Source organism: Leptinotarsa decemlineata, unplaced genomic scaffold (assembly GCF_025532065.1).
Source record: "Leptinotarsa decemlineata unplaced genomic scaffold, Ldec_3_MD MMD2_P_RNA_scaffold_5, whole genome shotgun sequence".
Taxonomy (NCBI): Eukaryota; Metazoa; Arthropoda; class Insecta; order Coleoptera; family Chrysomelidae; genus Leptinotarsa; species Leptinotarsa decemlineata.
The window spans coordinates 270430-290737 of record NW_027412532.1 but is presented as its reverse complement, the minus strand read 5'-3'; the positions used below and the strand labels follow the sequence as shown (position 1 = coordinate 290737).

The following is a 20308-nucleotide window of genomic DNA, read 5'->3' as shown; positions in this document are numbered from 1 at the left end:
ATTGATCATTCATTAGTTTTCAATGTTAGATTAAGTATTTATACACTTAATTACAATGTATCATAATCACCAACAAGCTATACATTTCTATGGCTTCTGTGATTATCTTGTTTATTTTCGATAGCACTCTATGTAATGTATATCAGTGTATGCGATAAACATATATTATATTATTATTCAGTTGTTCAGTTAAAAAACGCATCTGAAAATTCAAAAGGTTTCGTGATTGTGTGCAAACACTATTCTTAAAAACACCAACCATAACCATAATACTTTGTAAAGGCCTTTGCGAATCACAGTTCAATCTTAGACTATAAGTACAGTTGATGTCATCTACCCCTACGGAAACGCCATCTATGGGATCGACAGAAGACTCAATCTCTGAAAATCAAGGATAAATCTGAACAAGAATAAACTTTTGTCTTCGAATTTTCACATTTATAATCATTATATACTTGTTTAAAATATTCATGTTGACAGCACTTGTGTGAACACCAATTAATTGTTCCTTTTAAACTCAAAAAGAGCTGTCAAAGTTTCCATTTTTGTTTTATTCATGAAGGAACATGATCTAACTCATATAATCATTAGAGAAACCTTGACCTAGTTGTGGCTGTGATGTAACAATGAAATGTAACACACAGAAAAAAAACTACAAAATCAAATCAGAGAATAAAAAACTCAACTTTATTGGATCAGTAACTAACATTAGCTCTTTAAAGGAGGTAATCCGAATAATTCCAAAGGAGCTTCTTCTAGCCTGTTTATTTTGATAGGAGCCTCAATGAGCATCTCGGCAGGTACGTTTTCATCAGGTATCATAACAACCTGCATACCAGCCTTCAAAGCGGCAGCAACTCCATTGGGGGCATCTTCGAATACTAGACACTTTTCAGCAAGTGGTTTATCTTTGAACCTAAAAAATAGTCCATTATATTCAAGTGTACTCGTGAATCCCCCATTTTGTATCAAGTGAATTATTGATATAAAGGAGTTGATGTGACATCAACATTCTACTGTTTTAGTCTCCCAAACATGTATGTGTTTTATTTCTCACCTTTCTGCACATACTAAGAATATGTCTGGACAGGGTTTTCCTTTTCTCACTTCAGGATCACTTCCTCCACAAACTATGTGGTTAAATAAAGCAAAAAAGGCTTTGTGCTTTGCCGTTTTTAGTTCAAAACTGGCTAGCGATGAAGACGTAGCCACTGCAATTGGTATTTTATGTTCATAAAGATGTTTTACTAATTGTTCAGCTCCTGGAAATTAGTTTGTTAGAGGAATACGTAAAATGAAGAATCCTTAGTAGGAACTATATAGTGACAATTAAAGTATGAAGTTTCTAGAACTTTTGAAACAAAATATGAAACAATTGCTTGAAAATGAAAAATTGTTGATTTTTGACACGTTGAACTGAAGTTATTTCAAAAACACGATTATATAAAACATCAGTTCATATTGCAATCATAAGTGCCTACTGCAATTTAACCATTCTTTCACAACTATATGATTAAACTAGTCTTTCACTGGTTTTACCTGGCATCATTGCTACATTGTGCATTTGCTGATGTGCTGTAGTTCTGAATTCAATTTGAAATTTATCAACAGATATTGGAAGTTTCATCATTTCCACTGCAATTCTTGAAGACTCTCTTTCAACAGTACCTATCACTTTACCCTGTATTTGGGGAGTGTACATTTTTCCAAATCTGCCGGCTATACTCTGTATTGCCTTTTTGTAAATGATTTCTGTATCTGTAAAGAATAAAAATGGTATAACTATTTACCTGGCATCAACTGCGTATCTGGCATTATGATATTGTATTCATCATGGGCCAGTTTATAATACTCTTCCGGTGTTATTGGCAGATCTAACATCTCAACGATTTTTTCAGCCACTTCTGTGCCTTTCAGTCCCATCATCTGAGCTTTAATCGACCAGTCATAAGTCTTGCCATACTTTCCCACAACATTTTGGGTTGCTTTCGAGTACAATTTCTCCGTATCTAAAAATCCATCTATTCACAGCTACTGTTTCAGAAGTTTTGAAATTTGAAAGATAAAGTTTAATGGAAAGTAACTACTGTAACGTTACCTGGCGCTTAGACACATTCTATGACCGATTCAACTAGCGTTGCCAAATTTACGTTAATAATAGTTTCATCAGCATTATTGCATCGAGTTGCATTGATACCGGCAACGTAGTCACTTCCAATTTTTTGACAGGCATCAATTTTTAAAAACGAACATTACAAATTTACATTAAAGTAATACAGACTGTGGTAATATACCTCAGTTTTCAAAATTATCGATGGGACAAACTTAAACGCGTAATAATTTACAGATAATTAACCTACAAAATGAAGGTGAAATGTAGGTCATGAAGATTATTTAAATCTACTTATACAATCGGCTGTTTCGTCATGACTAATTTATAATAATATAGTTACCCAGCAAGACTCCATCCATATCGAAAATGACATGGCTAACTTTTTTAATTTGCTTCAAGGCACTCATAACCAATAACAAAATTTTTCAAACGATTAATCTATGATAAACAGTAATCTTCACACGACTATTATTAGCCAGCGTGTACCTAATCTCTCTTTTGTCGTGGTTTCCCAAATCTTCTAAGTAAAAATGGCAACAATGCTAAGCCAAAGTATCCATTAACAATTTTGTATAGTCAATATTTCACAACCAAACACCTTGTCATTCATTGGTACTAGTTAGGTGCTGTCAGAATATTGAAAAATATATGAAGTCAAATCATAAAAAGAAAAACTAATTCAAATTTTAAAAAGATAGAGAGTGGAGGTTTTATCAGTCCATATTCACATATGAAGTGAACATGTATCGATTGGCGATCTACTTTAATAGTGTTTAGAGACAGACATCATCTTGGACTGTCGAACTTATGACAGTTCTGTTGTCATCACAGAACTCATATTTCTTATCTCATCTTTTCCAATTAACAAAAGTATAACTACAATATTTTATAAATATTACAAAATTGACACCTTTTATTATGGGGGCCTTATTTTAAAATCAAGTGAACTCTCCCATTGAGAGAAAGTCGGATCGTCTCTCTGATTTGTAGGTGAAACTGAAAGAGATATCCAATTTCTCCTACGTTGTGATATTTCACAGTAACATCTGTGAAGATATTACTGTAGGGGATGAAACTTTCGTTGCTTAAAAATCATGACTTTTTTTATAATTTGAAATTTCGAGATGATTGATTATCGAGAAGCAACACTGTTTCGAAAATATTTATGTCTTGTCATTGTCATGTGTCACATGTCATCGTTACTGTGACGGTGGTGTTATGGAAGTTATCACAAATATTTTGAAAAAATAAAAAAATGGAAGAATTTTCATGTGACATTTGTGGAGGACCACCCTTTTCTAAAAAGTCCAATCTGATGGCTCATTTGAAGAGATTTCATTCAGGTAAGATCAAAATTATTGAATATTTGGAATAGATATTTCAAATATTCACCTCTACCAATCTTCTTACACGGTAGGAACAGGCATATGCAGATCGAATAACAACTACTACCGTGGCTAATATCATCACGGATATTGGATTATATCTGCCAGACGTTTGTGTACAAGTTTCTTCACTGGGGGAATGTTTGCAAATTCCTCTCGTTCAGTACTGAATAATTCATCTAAGCTATAGAAAAATAGATTGTAGAGTTACAATAAAGTGTTGATCTACTAGAATTTTCAAACCTTTGATTCGTGGTGAAAAGCTGTTGTAGGTTTCCAACCTACAGTTGTTGCGTGAAATAATCTTTACTTCATTTTTTAGATAGGTTGGAGGAATTGAGTCCACCAAAAAAGCCTTACAGGGTAGGAGCTATATGCAACATATGCGAAAGATCTTATACAAAATACTCTAGTTTGAAAGCCCATGTAGAAACATTTCATCCAGGTAAGTTCTTCCATTTATATATATATACAATGTATGGAATGTGAAAGAGAGGCTCATAGTCATATCACCTAGTATTTTTCTTTAAAGAATTCCTGAAGAATATTTCATATCGAATCTTGGGTTTTGAGAGTAGTATCAAAGTATCACTTAGTGAAATTTTCTCTCGACAGTTTTCAAATACGGAACACGTGAGTTTGATACTATCATTAACTTAGAGTACGATGTATTTTAGAACAAGTGTTGATTGCTTTTCTGAATTATGCGGGGCTTTCTATACATTTAACGTACTTTTTCAGGTGAACTACGTTAAAGTAGTATAAAAGTATGAAGAATCACTCTTCAGGTGTTTGTTTATAATGTATAATGTATGTTTATCTAAGTATGTTGTTATATCGAATTGAAAAATTGAATTGGGTGTTGAGTCCTAAGAATTTAGAAGACAATTTCATCTCGAGAATGTTGTTATTCAAACTAAGCTGCGGGAGTTCACATTTGATGGTGAGGATATGGATTTTATTGACAAAACTAACAAAGCAGAAATTTTAAATGATAATTTCTTAAAAAAAAGCTTTGATGTAGCTAGGTACGCAATATTAAATTTAATTAACACATCACTTAGAATCGGTGTGTTTCCAGATCAATTTAAGATTTCCACTGTTGTTCCTGTACCGAAAATTAACTCAATTAAAGCTGAACCATTAAATATACTACCAACTCTTGAAAAAGTGTTAGAAATGTCTGTATATAACCAATTAATTCAGTACTTTAATACCAATAAATTGTTTATAGGCAACCAATCAGGTTTTAGAGCTAGACACTCCTGTGAAACGTCTCTACAATTTTTAATAACTGAATGGAAAAATACAATTGATAGAAATCAGTACATTGTTGCGACATTTCTCGACCTTAAAAGGGCATTTGAAACAATTGACCGAAATATTCTACTTGAAAAATTAAAATATTATGGGATATCAGGGATTGTTTTCGATTGGATTCAAAGTTACTTATTCAACTGAAGACAAAAAACTAAATTTGGAAAAGAATTGTCAGATGAACTTATAATTGAGAGTGGCATACCCCAGGGTAGTGTGTTAGGTCCACTGCTTTTTATTATTTACCTAAATGATATTAATCACATATCTGGATCACACTGTATAAATCTTTTTGCAGATGATACATTGGTTTATTGTACACATGAAAATTTGGATCAGGCAATTGTTGAAATGAATAGGTCTTTATATAGCATTGAAACATATTTATTTATCAATAAACTGAAACTAAATGTCAGTAAAACAAAAAGTATGATTTCGACATCATCCTATAAGTATGATCAAATTTTTTGGGCAAATGCTGTTATAAAAATTAATAATGTTAGCATTGAAATTGTGACTGAAATAAAATATTTGGGTTTTATAATTGATATAAATTTAAAACTAAATAGTCATGCTGATTTTATTTGTAAAAAAATATCTAAAAAACTTTTTTTTTCTCTCGTATATGTAAAAAAGTGTATATGTATGCTAGGTTGACTCTTTTTAAAAGCCTAATACAACCTCATTTTGATTATTGTACAACATTACTTTTTCTACTTGGTAAAAATAAAATAGCGCAATTGCAAAAGCTTTGAAATCGGGGCATGTGATTAATATTGGGATGTAGCCATTACTTGCCTACTTAATAAATAAATACAAATACAATACCCTGTATGCATATTTATCAAACGCACAGATTCAAGTATAAATAATGCAGTTACCGTTAGAATATTATTTTTTTTGGGGGGGAAAGAATATTATGTTTTTTGAAGAAGGTTCTACAGGAGTCTCTTGGTTTAAGGTTCCCCATATACATTATTGCCCTTTTCTGTAAAATTAGTAGACTAGCAGCAAATTCCATCAAATACTACTGTTGCAATTGTTTCAGATAAAATTGACGATTTGCCAAAAAAATTACGTTATCCTTACAAGTGTTCTCAATGTCCAAAGCAATTTTCGAAATTGAAAAGTTTTGAAGCTCACAAAAGAGTGCACGAGAGGCAGAGGACCATTCCGCGTTATAAACAAAAACAACTGAAGTGCCCTTTATGCGAATACGAAGACAAATCCAAAACAGGATTGCATCGACATTTCGGAGAGTCCCACGAAATATCAATCAAGCCCGAGAGTATAAAATTCAATGGCACGGCTGATTTCTTCCTCTGGAAAAAAGAAGAAGAAGAAAAAACAAGGTCGTTATTCATAAAGAATCGCGGCTCGCAGATCCATTCGAACCGTAAAAAGTACGTGTACGCGTGCCACAGGTCTGGAAAATATGTTCCCAAAGGAAAAGGTCAGAGGCGGTTGAAGTCCCAAGGCTCGAACAAAATAAACGCCTTCTGCCCGGCCAGTATCGTCCTCACTCAAGAGGCGGATGATACAGTGCGCGTGGAATATATCTCGACGCATGTCGGGCACGGGAGCGATTTGGCTCATTTGTTACTAGACGAGGAAGCGAAGCAAGAGCTTGCCAAGAAAATTGCTGCGAAGGTTCCGTTGTCTAATATTCTAGAAGAGATTCAAGACTCTGTTACTAACACAAACTTCAAAAGAATACATCTCTTGACTAGGAAAGACTTGTACAATATCGAAAACGCGTACAATCTGAACTCCACTTCCATCAGGCAAAAGTCTGATGAGTCCGTAAACGAGCACGACTGGATAGAAGAGCTGCAGAAGAGTAATTGCGTACTTTTCCACAAACCTCAGGGTTATGTATCGGAAGAGTATCAGTTTTTGAAAGGAGACGACTTTGTTTTGATTCTAATGACGGAGGGCCAGAAGGATATCCTTGGAAAATTCGGGAATGACTGCGTCTGCGTAGACAGAACACACGAATCGAACAGTTACGGATTCGAACTGGTAACTTTGATGGTAGTTGACGAAATGAGGGAGGGATTCCCCTGTTCTTTCATGATTTCCAGCAGAATAGACGAAGAGGTTATGTCTTTGTTTTACGCTTGTATTGAAACGAACATGGAAGCGAAAGTTTCACCGAAATTCTTCATGTCAGATATACAGGAACTGTTTTATGATGCATGGGTGAGAATCATGGCTCCCCCAGAATACAGGTGAGTTTCGATGGTAACACTGTCACGTTCAAACTATGGGAAGTATAAAAAATATATTTTTTTATTCATTTTTTTTCACTTAACATCTCAATATTCTTCTCGAAAATGTATCATACTACGGTTTAGAGGAACTGGAATATCATTAATTAGAGCGTAAATGACGCTGCCCCACCAACGAGTCTCATTTGGTGATAATACCCCTGAATGAAGCTCACGGGGTATCCCAAGGTTCTGTTCTCGGGACGCTACTTTTCATAATTTAATAATAATAATAATGAATATGCTTTATTGTCCAAAGAAAAGTTCTTATTGACAAAGCTTTGGTGAACATTTTGAGAAAGAAAAAACATAGTCAAGTGCATGAAATCAGAATATAAGCTAGTAGATTGATAAAAATATCTAGTCCTGTCATAAAAGTCGCATTTTCTGAAAAACATTGGATTATATACTATATAAATGCAGTATAAACAAATATAATCGAATAATATATAATATATATGAATATATAAACATATATATGTATGTACACACATCGGAAAAGTCTAGGGATATTTTTAAAAATGGCAATAATTTTTTTTTAGATCGCTTTAGGGAAAAAAAAGTTCACGGGTGATTATTAAACGAATGTAACTTACAACAAAATTTATTAAATGGTCAAAAATAATGAGTGCGCATATAAGCAAAACTAAAAAAAAATATGGCTCTTTGGCACCCCGAAAAAAAATCATAATACAAAAAAAATTGGAATCAGTACAAAGTATGGCCTCCACGCTGGTTTATTACGGCCCTACATCTATCGTGCATCGACAAAATGAGATTGTCAATGTCTTGTTGAGGTACATTTGCCCATTCAGCGATTTAAAGCTCTCTCAATTGAAACGTTGTGTGAATGTTCCCCATATGCGGAGTAATTATACGTTGAAGCATGTCCCACACATGCTCGATGGGATTCAGGTCCGGTGATTGTGCTGGCCATGGCAATACATCAACTCCTTCGTTGGTGAGCCAGTCAGTCACTAGACTTGCGACATGTGGACGAGCATTATCGTGCATTAGGTGGAAGTTTTCACCAACAGCACCAGCAAACGGACGGACGATAGGTAGAAGAATGGTGTCGAGGTACTGTCCAGGTCGTTTCCACAGTCTTACTCGACGAGAATCTGGATGAAATCCAAATCTGGATTCGTCTGTAAACAAAACTGTGGCCCAATCATTTGCATCCCAGTTTTGATGTTCTTAACACCACTCTAATCTTCTACCGCGATTGCCTCTCGACAAAGGTGGACATCTAAGTGGCCTTCTGTTGTGGAGATTTGCTTCATGCAGTCGATTTCTGACAGTATCACGACCAATGGTTACCTGGTGCGTCTGCTGCAACATGTTAACCAACTCAGGTGCTGTGATTTTCGGTTGTCTTCTTGCGATAAAGACCAAAAATCGGTCTTGAACTGCAGTTGTAGCGCGTCCTCGCCCTGGATGTTGTTCGGCTGGACTGCCAGTTTCACGGAAACGCCGCCACAATCGACTGATAACACTTTGGGAGACCCCCAAACGAAGAGCTACATCATTTTGTCGCATGCCACCTTGAAGAAGCCCTACAGCTCTATTTATCTTAGCCAATGGTAAATGATGGCGTTCCATGTTAAAGCACAATATTTTCAGTTTAATTGCTGAGCAAGAACTGCATAGAATGTACAAACTCGACACTTTCAGATTATTCATTTTAGCCGAAAACCTCCAGTTTGTAAAAAACTTGATAAAAGATTAGTTACCGTTTTTGCAGGCTTTGTTCAACCCATAGAAATCTACAGGGTGGTCGAGTGTACCAATTTAATCGAAATTAAACGACCTCATGCATTCATTTTTATGATATTTAGTATGTTATAAAAATATCCCTAGACTTTTCCGATGTGTGTATATACACACATACACATATATACACATGTATATACACATATATACACACATACATTTACAAACACAAAAATAATTTAAAAAATAAAAATGTATAGAGAGAAATGTGTATAAAATATGATAAGACAATCCTTTGTATATTTTCGAAATTCACTACAGATTATTATGCATTTTAGGTAGATTGGAAGATGACTATACATCTTGAGACCATTATACAATATAAAATTTTTAATTAAAGTAGTGTTAGGTATGGGAAGACTTAAATTTGGGGTCTGGCGTGTGGTATAACGAGAGACAATAGAGGGAAGTTCAGTTCTATGTTTATGCACTAAACAAACTGTTTCTAAAATGAATAGAGCATACAGTGATAAAATTTTGTTTGCTACAAAGGCCAACAAGAATCTCGCTGCCTGGCTCTACAGAGAAATCCTAATGACCTTTTCTGCAGAATAAAAATCGACTCCAGTCGAGTTTGATTACTTACCCCCCCAGAAAGGTATCCCATATCTTAAATGTGATTCTACTAATGAATAATAGACAGTTTTAGCTGCAGTTAGTCCTAGTTCGTTAGAAGTTATTTTCACAGCATAACATCCAGATGAAAGTTTTTTGTTAAGAGATATTATGTGGTCCTCAAATTTCAATTAATAACCCAAGAAATTTGCTGCATGACGTGTTCTCAATCACATTCGAATTCGAGGCTAGAGGAATATTATCAACAATGCCATTAAAGGATAAAACTTTAGTTTTTGAGACATTGAAAGCTAGTAAATTTGCCTCACACCAATCTGAAAGTTTGGAAATATCAGAGCTGATGGCATTATATAGATCATTTGTGCTGGTATTGCGCCTTAATATTGTAGTGTCATCGGCGAATGAAGTAAATTTACCCTCAATATCAATGGTAGTCAAGTCATTGATATAGAGTAGAAATAGGGTAGGTCCCAGTACTGATCCTTGTGGTACTCCGTTAGATATGTTAGAAAAATCAGATACTGTTGTATATTTAATCCTTTTACTTCTACCTGATAGATAAGAAGCAAACCATTTATGAGTAATACCTTCAATACCATAGAGATAGAGTTTCCTGAGCAGAATTTCGTGATTAACACAGTCAAATGCTTTAGAGAAGTCGCAAAAGACTGCCGCTGTAATATTCCGTCTATTAATGTTACTATACACTTCATATAAGCATGAAAATATGGCATCGTGAGTATTTTTGTTTGACTGAAATCCAAATTGTTTGAAGCTTATAGCTTATTGTATTTATGCGACACCACAATAAATGTGTCTCATTTACTGATGAATCGCCTTTGATTGGTTCTGGGAAGCAATATTATGAAATCATCTGACAATGAAGTGAATTATAAAACATTTGTAGATCATGAAAAATTGTTCAATAATTTTTTGACAAGTTTTTTTTCAATACTCACGATTTAAAAAAAAACGTCAAGTGATATAATGAGTACATTTCCGACTGTTTTCAACCCGACTTAAATGTTGCTAAGGCCTGACCTAATATCCTTCACTTATTTGTTTCTTCTAATTTGAAATTCCAACATTTTGCAGGCTTTACTGCTCTTGGCATGTGGCCCGAGCATGGCGAGAAAATCTGGCAAAGATCACCTCTGAAGAAACGCAAGTATGTTATGACCATAATACATAATAATAATAATATTTTCCCCCAAGAAACTTAGTGTTTATAGCAGGAAAAAAACAATAATTCAAAAACTAACAACAAATAACTTCTAATTAATATATGCGAGCGCTTTCGAAAGCAGGCCGTGCTTTCATATTCATGGCTCTACTCAAACTTAACGTTTTATCTCCTTGTTTGTTCTTTCATACGGTTAGAACGCCTTAGCGCAGGCGTGTGTTTGAATATGACTATCAAAATGAACATAAATGCACTCATGAGATAATATTTCTATACAAACAATATGGTTGTGTTGGTCACCATTGATTTTGAAAGTCAAATTTACAAATCTAATCGTTTTCTTTCCGTTTATACAAGTCGACTGTAGACTCCTTGTAGTTCAACTTGAATATACAACTTATATATACACACCTCATGCGTTAAAACGTAACTGACCACTTCGACACTTAACGATGAATTCCGCCAGCCGATTGCAGTTGAATCTGATTGGCCAGCGTAACGAGACTTGTTTATTTCACCCACCAGATGCAAATGTGCTTGGTGATCATGCATCTATCTTTGTTTGGGTTGCTTTATTTGTTGAATGGATGTAGTTTGGTGAAATAACTACTGTACAAGCTTATGTTTACAACGGTTTATGTTGGTGTAAAGTATTATTATAAATAAATTAGTAGAATAATAGTCGCATGTTATGTATTATGTTATCTTTATGAATTTACTGATGATTGAATAATTTTCAGGCGATAGTATACCAGCATCTCCGTTCTTTACTCGAAGAAGTAGATATAAAGGTATTTCCTGTTATGTTGGAGACATTTTTGAACAGCACGTTCGAGGATGACGAGACGCTGGAATTTGGGAACTATTTTTTAGCGAACTACGTCGATAAAGTCGCAGCTTGGGCTAATTGTTATCGAATCAACAGCGACTTTGATGCAAATATGAACGTGGAACGCATGCATCACACTCTGAAGCATATATATTTCAAGAGCAGTACCAAAAATAATAAACTTGAGAAAAGCGTTACTGACATGCTGAAGTTCGTGAGGAAGAAACTTCTCGAACAAATGACGACAATCAATATAAGTAAACTGTCTAGCAAGTTGAAGGATTTGCGTTTGAGACACGATAAAAGCCAGAGGCTGGACCTGAACTCGGTGATGAAAGTAAAGGATGGTTGGCAAGTTTCGTCATCCTTAAATCAAAAGACGTACTTTGTCGAGCAGAGAAAACTCGAATGTACTTGTAAAATCGTCTGCCCGGAATGTGACGACGCATGTTTACACCAATATTCGTGTACGTGCATCGATTCGAGCATGGCGTATAATATGTGCAAGCACATACACTTGGTATGCAGATATGAAAAGGGATTGTTGAGCAAAAAAGACAACGATGGGCGCGAAATCGTAGAAGAAATACAGTTGTTGAGTGGGAAAGAGGAAGTGACAGAATTGGGAGATGAAATGGAATCAGGTAAAGGTGTGTTTTAATTGTACACAAGAATAGATTACATAAAATGGTTCGTTGAGAATGTACCGGAAGGTTAAGAACGAGTTTTTATGTCAGGGGAACACGTTTTGACTTGAAAAACAACAATAATTATTATTATTACCTTCATTAACCATTTTTGGTACTTACTGTACATATGGTGAATCGAAAATTGCACTACATAATAAATATATAATGAATGAAAACAATAGTTTGTCCTAATTGAATAAAAATGTAAATAATTGAAATATAACATAAATATAAAAACATAAATCACCGCAAATAATACTAGGTCTGTTCAAAAAATGAGGTGAATATTGAAAGCATAGCTTGGGCCACCGTATTCACCAGATTTGCCCCCCTGCGACTATTTCCTGTTCCCAAGATTGAAGAGACCCATGAAAGGACGGCGTTTCGCAACGATTGAGGAGATAAAAACTGAATAGCTAACAGAGCTCAGCGACATCAAAAAGTGCATATCAGAATTGTTTTCAGGATTGGAAAAAAGCTTGCACAATCGTATTGAATCTATTCAATTCCCATCAAATCGATGAATGAATGAAACATTTTTGAGAAAAAATTACACCTTATTTTTCAAAAAGACAGCATATTTTATTGTTAATTTATCAAATTAATTTATATAGCACAAGTATTGGTAAAAAACAACAAAACCTGATATTGCAAATGAATGTACTTGCGATTTCGAATGTGACTTTCAACTTCCATTTTCAGTAACAATTTCACATGTTTTTAGCATCAACATTCACCACCACAGGATGGGGAGTAGAAGCCAAGTTGAATACATATTCTTTATTTCAGGTGAAAACATCATTGAAGAAGTTGCCCTCAAAAATGAAATCCAAGATTTGGTCAGTTTTGTAGATGTCGAGGAGAGTCAGAGTAATGATAATGATGAAGGTTTTGATCTGGAGGAAGAAAAATTACATTTATCCAATTGGATATGCGCCGAAATTGATAAAATAACTTCTGTGTCACAATTGAACGAAGTGAGACGCCTCCTTGCACCGGTTGAACATTTACTAGATCGGTCGTCATAGTCGACTCCCAAGATACCAACTTTACTGGAAAAGCGTGGATCAAGAAGATAGTGTTGCAGCTCTGCTGGGAGGATCGTTCCTGCTGTGGAATTCCATGTGATGCACACCCAATTCAACCAGTGGTGCTAGAAAATGTGATGACATCTACCTCAAATCACAAAATTCTAAGAGAATAAACAATTCTAAACTTGGGACACGTTTTGAATTTCGCACCAGTGCGCTCCAAGAAACTGCCGAAACCGACGTGTCAAAACTGTCAATGAGGTCGTCAGCCCAAAGTAGACATTTGTCTCCAGACGCTGGCTGGTGTCGGGTCTAGAGGCAGCATCTATTAAGTCAACTCAGCACTTCTCGTACGTCATTGGCACCGTTCGAATGACACTTGGGGATATATATTGTAACGTATCGAATATATTATAGCTTTGTTACAGTTTTATGACATTTCAATCTATACGCACAAAGTATTTAATGAAAAAATTGAACTGAAACCATTCTGAAAATGAATATTATTGCCATTATTTTAAATCAAATGTGAATAGTTACTTTATCGCAAGCTTTGTGACCTAAGGAAATTATTAGCTATTATGCATTTACAGAATTGGCTGATTTATGAAATTAACCGAAAAACTTCTCCCAATGGCAAAGAAAGCGTCTTGAGACAAACATCTATATTAGGCAGGCTAGCTTCTGATAGTCATTCCGATGTCCAAGTTATTCATCGATCAATTTATTATGTTTAATCAGTGTCTCTTTATTCCTGTTTCATTATTTGAATGAATATGACCATACCATGGTCATGTAAATGAAGTAAACTATCACTTTTTATCTCGTTTAGTAGAACTACTATTTTATATACTGTCCTTTAATTATTCAGTTGTATTAGTTACCTAGCTAATATCACTACAGATATTGTTGAAGAACACTGTAAATGAAGAAAAAGTGACGCATGACCATTGAGTGTAAATTTGATATGTTTCCACTTTCAATATCATTTAATGAATCAATTAATTTTTCAAAAGTAGCTTTTGCTATTGTTGTCTTCAAATGCAACATAATAGCATAAATACGAAAGAAAAGTGCAACAATGGTCTATCAAAATGATGAAGGACTAGTACACATATCTATTATTGTGAGTTACTCTGAAAGGAATTCCCTAGGAAAACTTCAGTGACTTTAGTTCACCTTCAGTAAATTATAATAGCTATATCTATTCTTTAATACTATATTTAACTCATTCGTAATTTATCCAGATTGATGCTTAAGAGGCAATATTCAATAAGGCAAGTGTCTTATTTCGTAACATCGGGAGGATGACAGTGTTCCATGTAAGTGAAGTTTTACCTCATTCTTATACTATATGTGTAGCAATCCTGTGAAAAATATCTGATTCAATTCCGTAACGTATGTTTGGAGTACATACTGAATAGGAAAAAGTTTTTTTTTGTATAAAACACCTTAGCAAGAAGTTACTACAAGTAATAAAACATATACACAGGGGACACTGGATATAACTAAATAACACAAGCTGCAGTGTTTTCCACCAAAAACTTACCGCAAGTATTGCGATTGCTAGTTTTATCTATGGAAAAACCTATCAGGCAACACTATACGCTACCTGGACATTTCGTAGTACGCGAACCTGTAATACCCAGTGTACTCCAGAGCAACACTGGTGTGGCCTTCGAAAAGCTTTTCCATGATCACAGATTACGGAAAGAAGTTCGTTTCATGTGTTGTGTTCACAACACCGACAACCATAAATAAAAGTAATATGTTGACTACAAACAACAATACAAGAGCTAAACATACTAAGGTACACCTTTTGAAGTACTTCGCTGAATATAACCTAGACTAATTTGAATTTATTGTTTTCATGATATCACAATATTTATTCAGAACTGGAGTTTCAAGTATGCAAAGTAAAGAGTGTGATTTATGCGAAACAACTTATACAACACATTCCAGTTTGAAACTGCATGTCCAAACATTTCATCCAGGTACGTTAGGTACTTGATATCTGTGTTATGATATCTGGGAACACATCTGGCCAGTACATCATATAATTTTTTTGTACTTTTTAGACAAAGTGGAAGAATTGTTACCTAAAAAGATTTATAAAACAGGAGCTGTATGTAATGAATGTGATAAATCTTTTACCAAATACTGCAGCTTAGAAAGGCACATAAAAAGATTTCATCCAGGTAATTCAATAATTTCCTCTAAAAATCTTCCTGTGTTCCGTCTGATGAAGTAGACAAAAATCTATGTTTTTTGATTTTTACGCTAAATCGTTTTCATTTCACTTTTTAGATAAATTGGTTGAAATGGCACCGAAAAAGACGTTTGATAAAAGAGAGGTTTGCAATACATGCAAAAAAACTTTTACAAAATATTCTAGTTTGGAGAGGCATGTGAAAACGTTTCATCCAGGTAATTTATCACATCAGTTATTTATTTATTTCATGTTCGACTTATTTCAGATGAAATTGACAATTTACCCCCCAAAAAGTTTTGTAGTTACAAATGTACCGTATGTTCGAAGGTGTTTTCGAAAATTAATAATTTCAATTCTCACAAAAGGGTGCACGAGAGGCAGATTGTCCTCAATCGTAGACGCAACCGAGTGAAGTGTCCTTTATGTAAATACGAAGATACATTCAAATCTAAGCTGATAAAGCATTTCCTAGAAAAACATGAAATAACCGTCAAACCTGAAACTAGACAGTTCGATACATTTGATGAGTTTCTACTTTGGAAAACGGAGGAAGAAAAAACAGCAAAGTCATTATTCATAAAGAACCGCGCTAGCCAGAATTCCACAAATTCCACTAAAATAGTATACGAATGCCACAGGTCTGGAAACTATACCGCCAAAGGAAAAGGAAAGAGACGTTTGAAGTCCCAAGGTTCAAACAAAATAAATGCGTTTTGTCCAGCCAGTATCGCCGTTACTCAAGAGGCGAATGACACAGTCCGCGTGGAATATATCTCAACGCATGTCGGACACGACACGGACTTGGCCCATTTACTTCTGGACAATGAAGTGAAGCAAGAACTGGCCAGCAAGCTAGCTGCGAAGATTCCGTTATCGGTAATTCTTGACGAGATTCGAGATTCCGTGTCCAATACAAACTTTGAGAGAATTCATCTGCTGACTAGGAAAGATTTGTATAATATCGAACATACGTACAATCTAAACGACACTTCCCTCAGGCAAAAGAATGATGAGTCCGTAAGCGAGCAAGAATGGATAGAAAAACTGCAGAATAGTAACTGTATACTTTTCTACAAACCTCAAGATTGTGTATCGGAAGAGTATTCATTTTTAAAAGGAGACGACTTTGTTTTGATTCTCATGACGGAAGGTCAGAGGGATATTCTCAGCAAATTCGGGAATGACTGCATCTGTGTAGATGGAACGCATGAAATGAACAGCTACGGATTCGAACTGATAACTTTGATGGTAGTTGACGAAATGAGGGAGGGATTCCCCTGTTCGTTCATGATTTCCAATCGAACAGACGAAGAGGTTATGGTTTTGTTCTTCTCTTGTATCGAAGCGAGTATAGAGTCGAAAATTTCAACGAAAGTTTTCATGTCAGACATACCAGAATCGTTCTATAAAGCATGGGTGAATGTTATGGAACCCCCTGAATACAGGTAAGTTCATCCTCAAAATACCTTACCTCGAAACACAGAAAGAACTAGTATCTTACAATATCATACTGGATAATTCGAAAACTTGCAGTCATGTTCAAGTATAGATGTTTGTATGCATTTTTTCCATTTAATATCCCAAAAATTTGCAGGCTTTATTGCTCTTGGCACGTAGACCGAACATGGCGAAAAAATCTTGCAAAGATTGCTTCCAAGGAAACGCAGGTATGATAAATATCCCTGTAGATTAAAACACTCACTTAGTTGGCAGAAGTCCAATATACAAAATGCAGAATATGAAAAAAATTATAAATTGAGAGGTGTTTATGATTGGGACAGATCTTTTTGGAAAACAAGTGTTTTGGCTTCCTACTTTGGAATATTTGCACAATTTTTTTGTATGAAGATGGAGAAGTAGACAGCCAAAACCTCTCTTATCCAAAAAATTATGCCCTTATTTGTAATGTTTAGTCGAAATTAGAGTCAGCTTTATCGGATGTGGATTTTGTAAGTTGGTTATCTTGTGTATTTATCGTTAATATTGCTTCTTCTTCTTATTTTCCGATTAATGGCTTCAGCTACCAGGGCTATCCAGCCAGGAGTTCCAGGATTATGTTGCTACTACAGGTGGAGCCCACACTGAAGTGGATGTGCGTTGGTTAAATTGCTTTTGTTTATTCTCTGATAGTTGTTTACATTGTATTCATTTTCCAGTTATTGTTTTGTTGACGTAATGTAATGAAAAATTCACATGACAACTGACACTAATTAATGACAGAAATACAGGGTAGCCAACACAAAATAAATAGATGTGCTCCAAATCCAACCATTCGATATGGCATCACCATTGAACTCCAAGCAAATGAACTGATTGTTATAGAAATTGTTTCGTCAATCATCGGTCATGTTTTCAAAACCTATTTTTATTTTATCAAAAATTGGATTAGGCAAATAGTAAAAGTATTATTCAAATTTGTGTCATATCAGCAAAAAATACATAATCAGATCTCTACAAAATTGAACCCTTCGTGTTGGGAACTATTTTGTTATGCAATCAATGTTTCAGTTGTTTTGGCTTGCTGAAAATGGTAAAAAATGGAAGGAATGTCCGAGACAGTATCAATTTCTTTTTTTATTTGTCGCAAGCACAGTCAGAACAAACAAGAATACAGGAAGAAGAAGAAAAGTACACAATGTAAATGAGTTTTACGGCGTTGCAATATCAAATGTTAATGACTTCACGACCATTGTTTTCACTCTAATATGATTAAAACTACTGTATTGTTCACCTATTGCTCACGAATTGTTCATGAAAACGAATGCTTGTTTGTCGAATTGTTTTTGCCTATTTATTAGTAATTAAATTATTTATTAGGTAGCGGTCTACCAGCAGTTACACGCATTACTTCAAGAAGAAGATATAGAAGCGTTTCCCAATATGTTAGAGACGTTTTTGAACAATATGTTCGAAAACAAGGAGACGCTGGAGTTTGGAAACTATTTTTTAACGTACTACGTCAATCAAGTCGAAGCTTGGGCTTACTGTTATCGTCTAAACAGCAACTTTGACGCAAACATGGACGTAGAACGCATGCATCACACTATGAAGCACATCTTCCTGAAAAGCAACAGTAGCAAGAAACTAGACAAAACAATTTTCGCTATACTGAAGTTTGTACGGGAAAAACTCCTTGAACAATTGACAACGATACGTAAAGGTAAACTGAGCAGCAAATTGAAAGACTTGAGGTTGAGGCACGATAAAAGCCAAAAACTTGATCAGAACTCGGTGGCGAAAATGGAAAATGGTTGGGAAGTATCCTCGTCCACGAAGCAAGAAATGTATTTCGTCGAGCAGAAGAAGCTCGAATGTGATTGTAAAATTATTTGCCCGGAATGTAATGTATGTCTGCACCAGTATTCGTGTACGTGCATCGATTCCAGCGTCAGATGTAACATGTGCAAGCACATACATTTAGTATGCAGGTACGAAAAACAATTATCAGGTGAAAAAGAAGATGAAACGACAGAAATCATAGAAGAACTGGAACTGAAAGAAGGTTTGTTTCTTTTTCTATTCGTACACAGATATGTTTTACAGTATGTCTAGCTTTCTCCACAGTGTTTCGATGCAAGGTAGAAAATTAACATTTTATTCGAGACAATGCTACCAACCTTTAGTTTTTTCATGCATTTTTTCATTCCATTTTTTCGTTAGTCGTCTCCTTCTCGGGAGTCTTTCGGATTTTCAGCTTCACATTCGCGGTCCTCTTTACGTGGCTATCCAAGCCACTCCGGCCTGGCTACCGGCGTGAATATATGGGGTCCTCACTTCACATTTTGACTGAAACGGTCACATCCATGTAAATTGTTGAACTGTTATTCTGTATACGATTTGAATTTGAATATTGAATGAGTACTTATTATTTCAGGTGAAAATATAGTTATAATTGAAGAAGCTACAATGGAAGATGAAATCGAAGATTTGGTTACTTTTGAAGATGACAAGGAAAATCAGAGAAGTACAAGCGATGACGTTGACTTGGAAGAAGAAAAACTACATTTGTCGAATTGGATATGCGCCGAAATTGACAGGATAACTTCAGTGTCACAGTTGAATGAAGTGAAATGCTTACTCGATCCGATCGAACATATACTAGATCAGCCATAGTCATGTCTTGAATGGAAAGCATGGATCGAGAAAATGATTTGGCAGTTCTGATCGTGGGAAGAACCAAATTGGCATTGGATTGATTCTACTGCCTAGATTTCTGTACTATATTTTGTTGCATCAGTGCTTGAATGTTGAGATAATGATATTGAAAAAAACAGACATTCTAAACTTGAACTTATTTTTAATTTGTTGCCTTTCCCCTGTAAAAGTGCCTATATTCAGAGACAGTGCTTTTGACAAATGTCAATGGCCATCTACAGGAACAATTTGTTCAGTCAGAAACCAACTACTCCTCTGGCCAATACCGCGAAGGGCGTTGGATAACTATATCTAACGCCCTTCGTGGTGTAGTTGTTTTCTGACTGGTGTCAGTCCAGTCCTAACGTAAAGCGTAGGCCCGAACAAATTGTTCTTGTAGATAATTTACTTTACTAGTTATTCGATGAATACATTGTATTTCATATTCTGAATACCAAGTCCAATGACCGGCAATGTATATATTCCAGTAGGTGGAACATTAGACATCTGTTCCTAATTTGAGGATATATTTGAACTAAATTAAACCTACTGGTATGAAAAACCCGCAGTTTATAGGTTGTGAAACAACTGTGTAGTAGAAACTTTACAATAAAAAAACCTTTTGAACAATAGTGATACGTCGTCAGCTACCGCATTTGGAATTTAATTGATAATAATATTTATTCATCCTCAAAAACCTTGGAAAGGTTTAGGACGTGACAGCAAAGATAAATATGCAATTAGTAATAACAATTATCATCCAATGCAGCCGTATGAAATTTTCGAAATTGATTTT

General features: G+C 35.1%; 2 protein-coding genes across 3 annotated transcripts; one reads left to right on the top strand and one right to left on the bottom strand.

Moving 5' to 3' along the window:
• Positions 1–660: 660 nt before the first annotated feature.
• LOC111517140 (pseudouridine-5'-phosphatase) lies at positions 661–2632 on the bottom strand. Of its 2 annotated transcripts, none has more exons than XM_023173193.2 (4): positions 2454–2632; positions 1540–1758; positions 1058–1262; positions 661–916 (listed from the first exon to the last, which is right to left on the bottom strand). In XM_023173193.2, the coding sequence occupies exons 1-4, from the start codon at positions 2518–2520 to the stop codon at positions 709–711; spliced, it is 699 nt and encodes a 232-aa protein (XP_023028961.1). In that variant the 5' UTR covers positions 2521–2632; the 3' UTR covers positions 661–708. The 2 variants fall into 2 exon arrangements, with proteins under 2 accessions (XP_023028961.1, XP_023028960.1); XM_023173192.2 differs by lacking the exon at positions 1540–1758 and adding an exon at positions 1791–2009 and having other exon boundaries at positions 2454–2626.
• A 667-nt stretch (positions 2633–3299) lies between these two features.
• On the top strand, positions 3300–19668 carry LOC111517119 (uncharacterized). The gene is made up of 14 exons (XM_023173168.2): positions 3300–3456; positions 3821–3943; positions 5864–7046; positions 10530–10602; positions 11358–12096; positions 12925–13162; positions 13284–13441; positions 15017–15160; positions 15245–15364; positions 15474–15593; positions 15644–16823; positions 16973–17045; positions 18196–18880; positions 19253–19668. The coding sequence occupies exons 1-14, from the start codon at positions 3369–3371 to the stop codon at positions 19489–19491; spliced, it is 5163 nt and encodes a 1720-aa protein (XP_023028936.2). The 5' UTR covers positions 3300–3368; the 3' UTR covers positions 19492–19668.
• Positions 19669–20308: the final 640 nt, after the last annotated feature.

Coding starts and splice junctions, on each gene's coding strand:
- LOC111517140 (XM_023173193.2), bottom strand. CDS start 2,520: ATGAGTGCCTTGAAGCAAATTAAAAAAGTTAGCCATGTCATTTTCGAT. Junction 1,263..1,539: donor CAATGTAGCAATGATGCCAG/GTAAAACCAGTG, acceptor ACTAATTTCCAG/GAGCTGAACAATTAGTAAAA. Junction 917..1,057: donor TTCTTAGTATGTGCAGAAAG/GTGAGAAATAAA, acceptor ACTATTTTTTAG/GTTCAAAGATAAACCACTTG.
- LOC111517119 (XM_023173168.2), top strand. CDS start 3,369: ATGGAAGAATTTTCATGTGACATTTGTGGAGGACCACCCTTTTCTAAA. Junction 3,457..3,820: donor TTTGAAGAGATTTCATTCAG/GTAAGATCAAAA, acceptor TTCATTTTTTAG/ATAGGTTGGAGGAATTGAGT. Junction 15,161..15,244: donor TGTCCAAACATTTCATCCAG/GTACGTTAGGTA, acceptor TGTACTTTTTAG/ACAAAGTGGAAGAATTGTTA.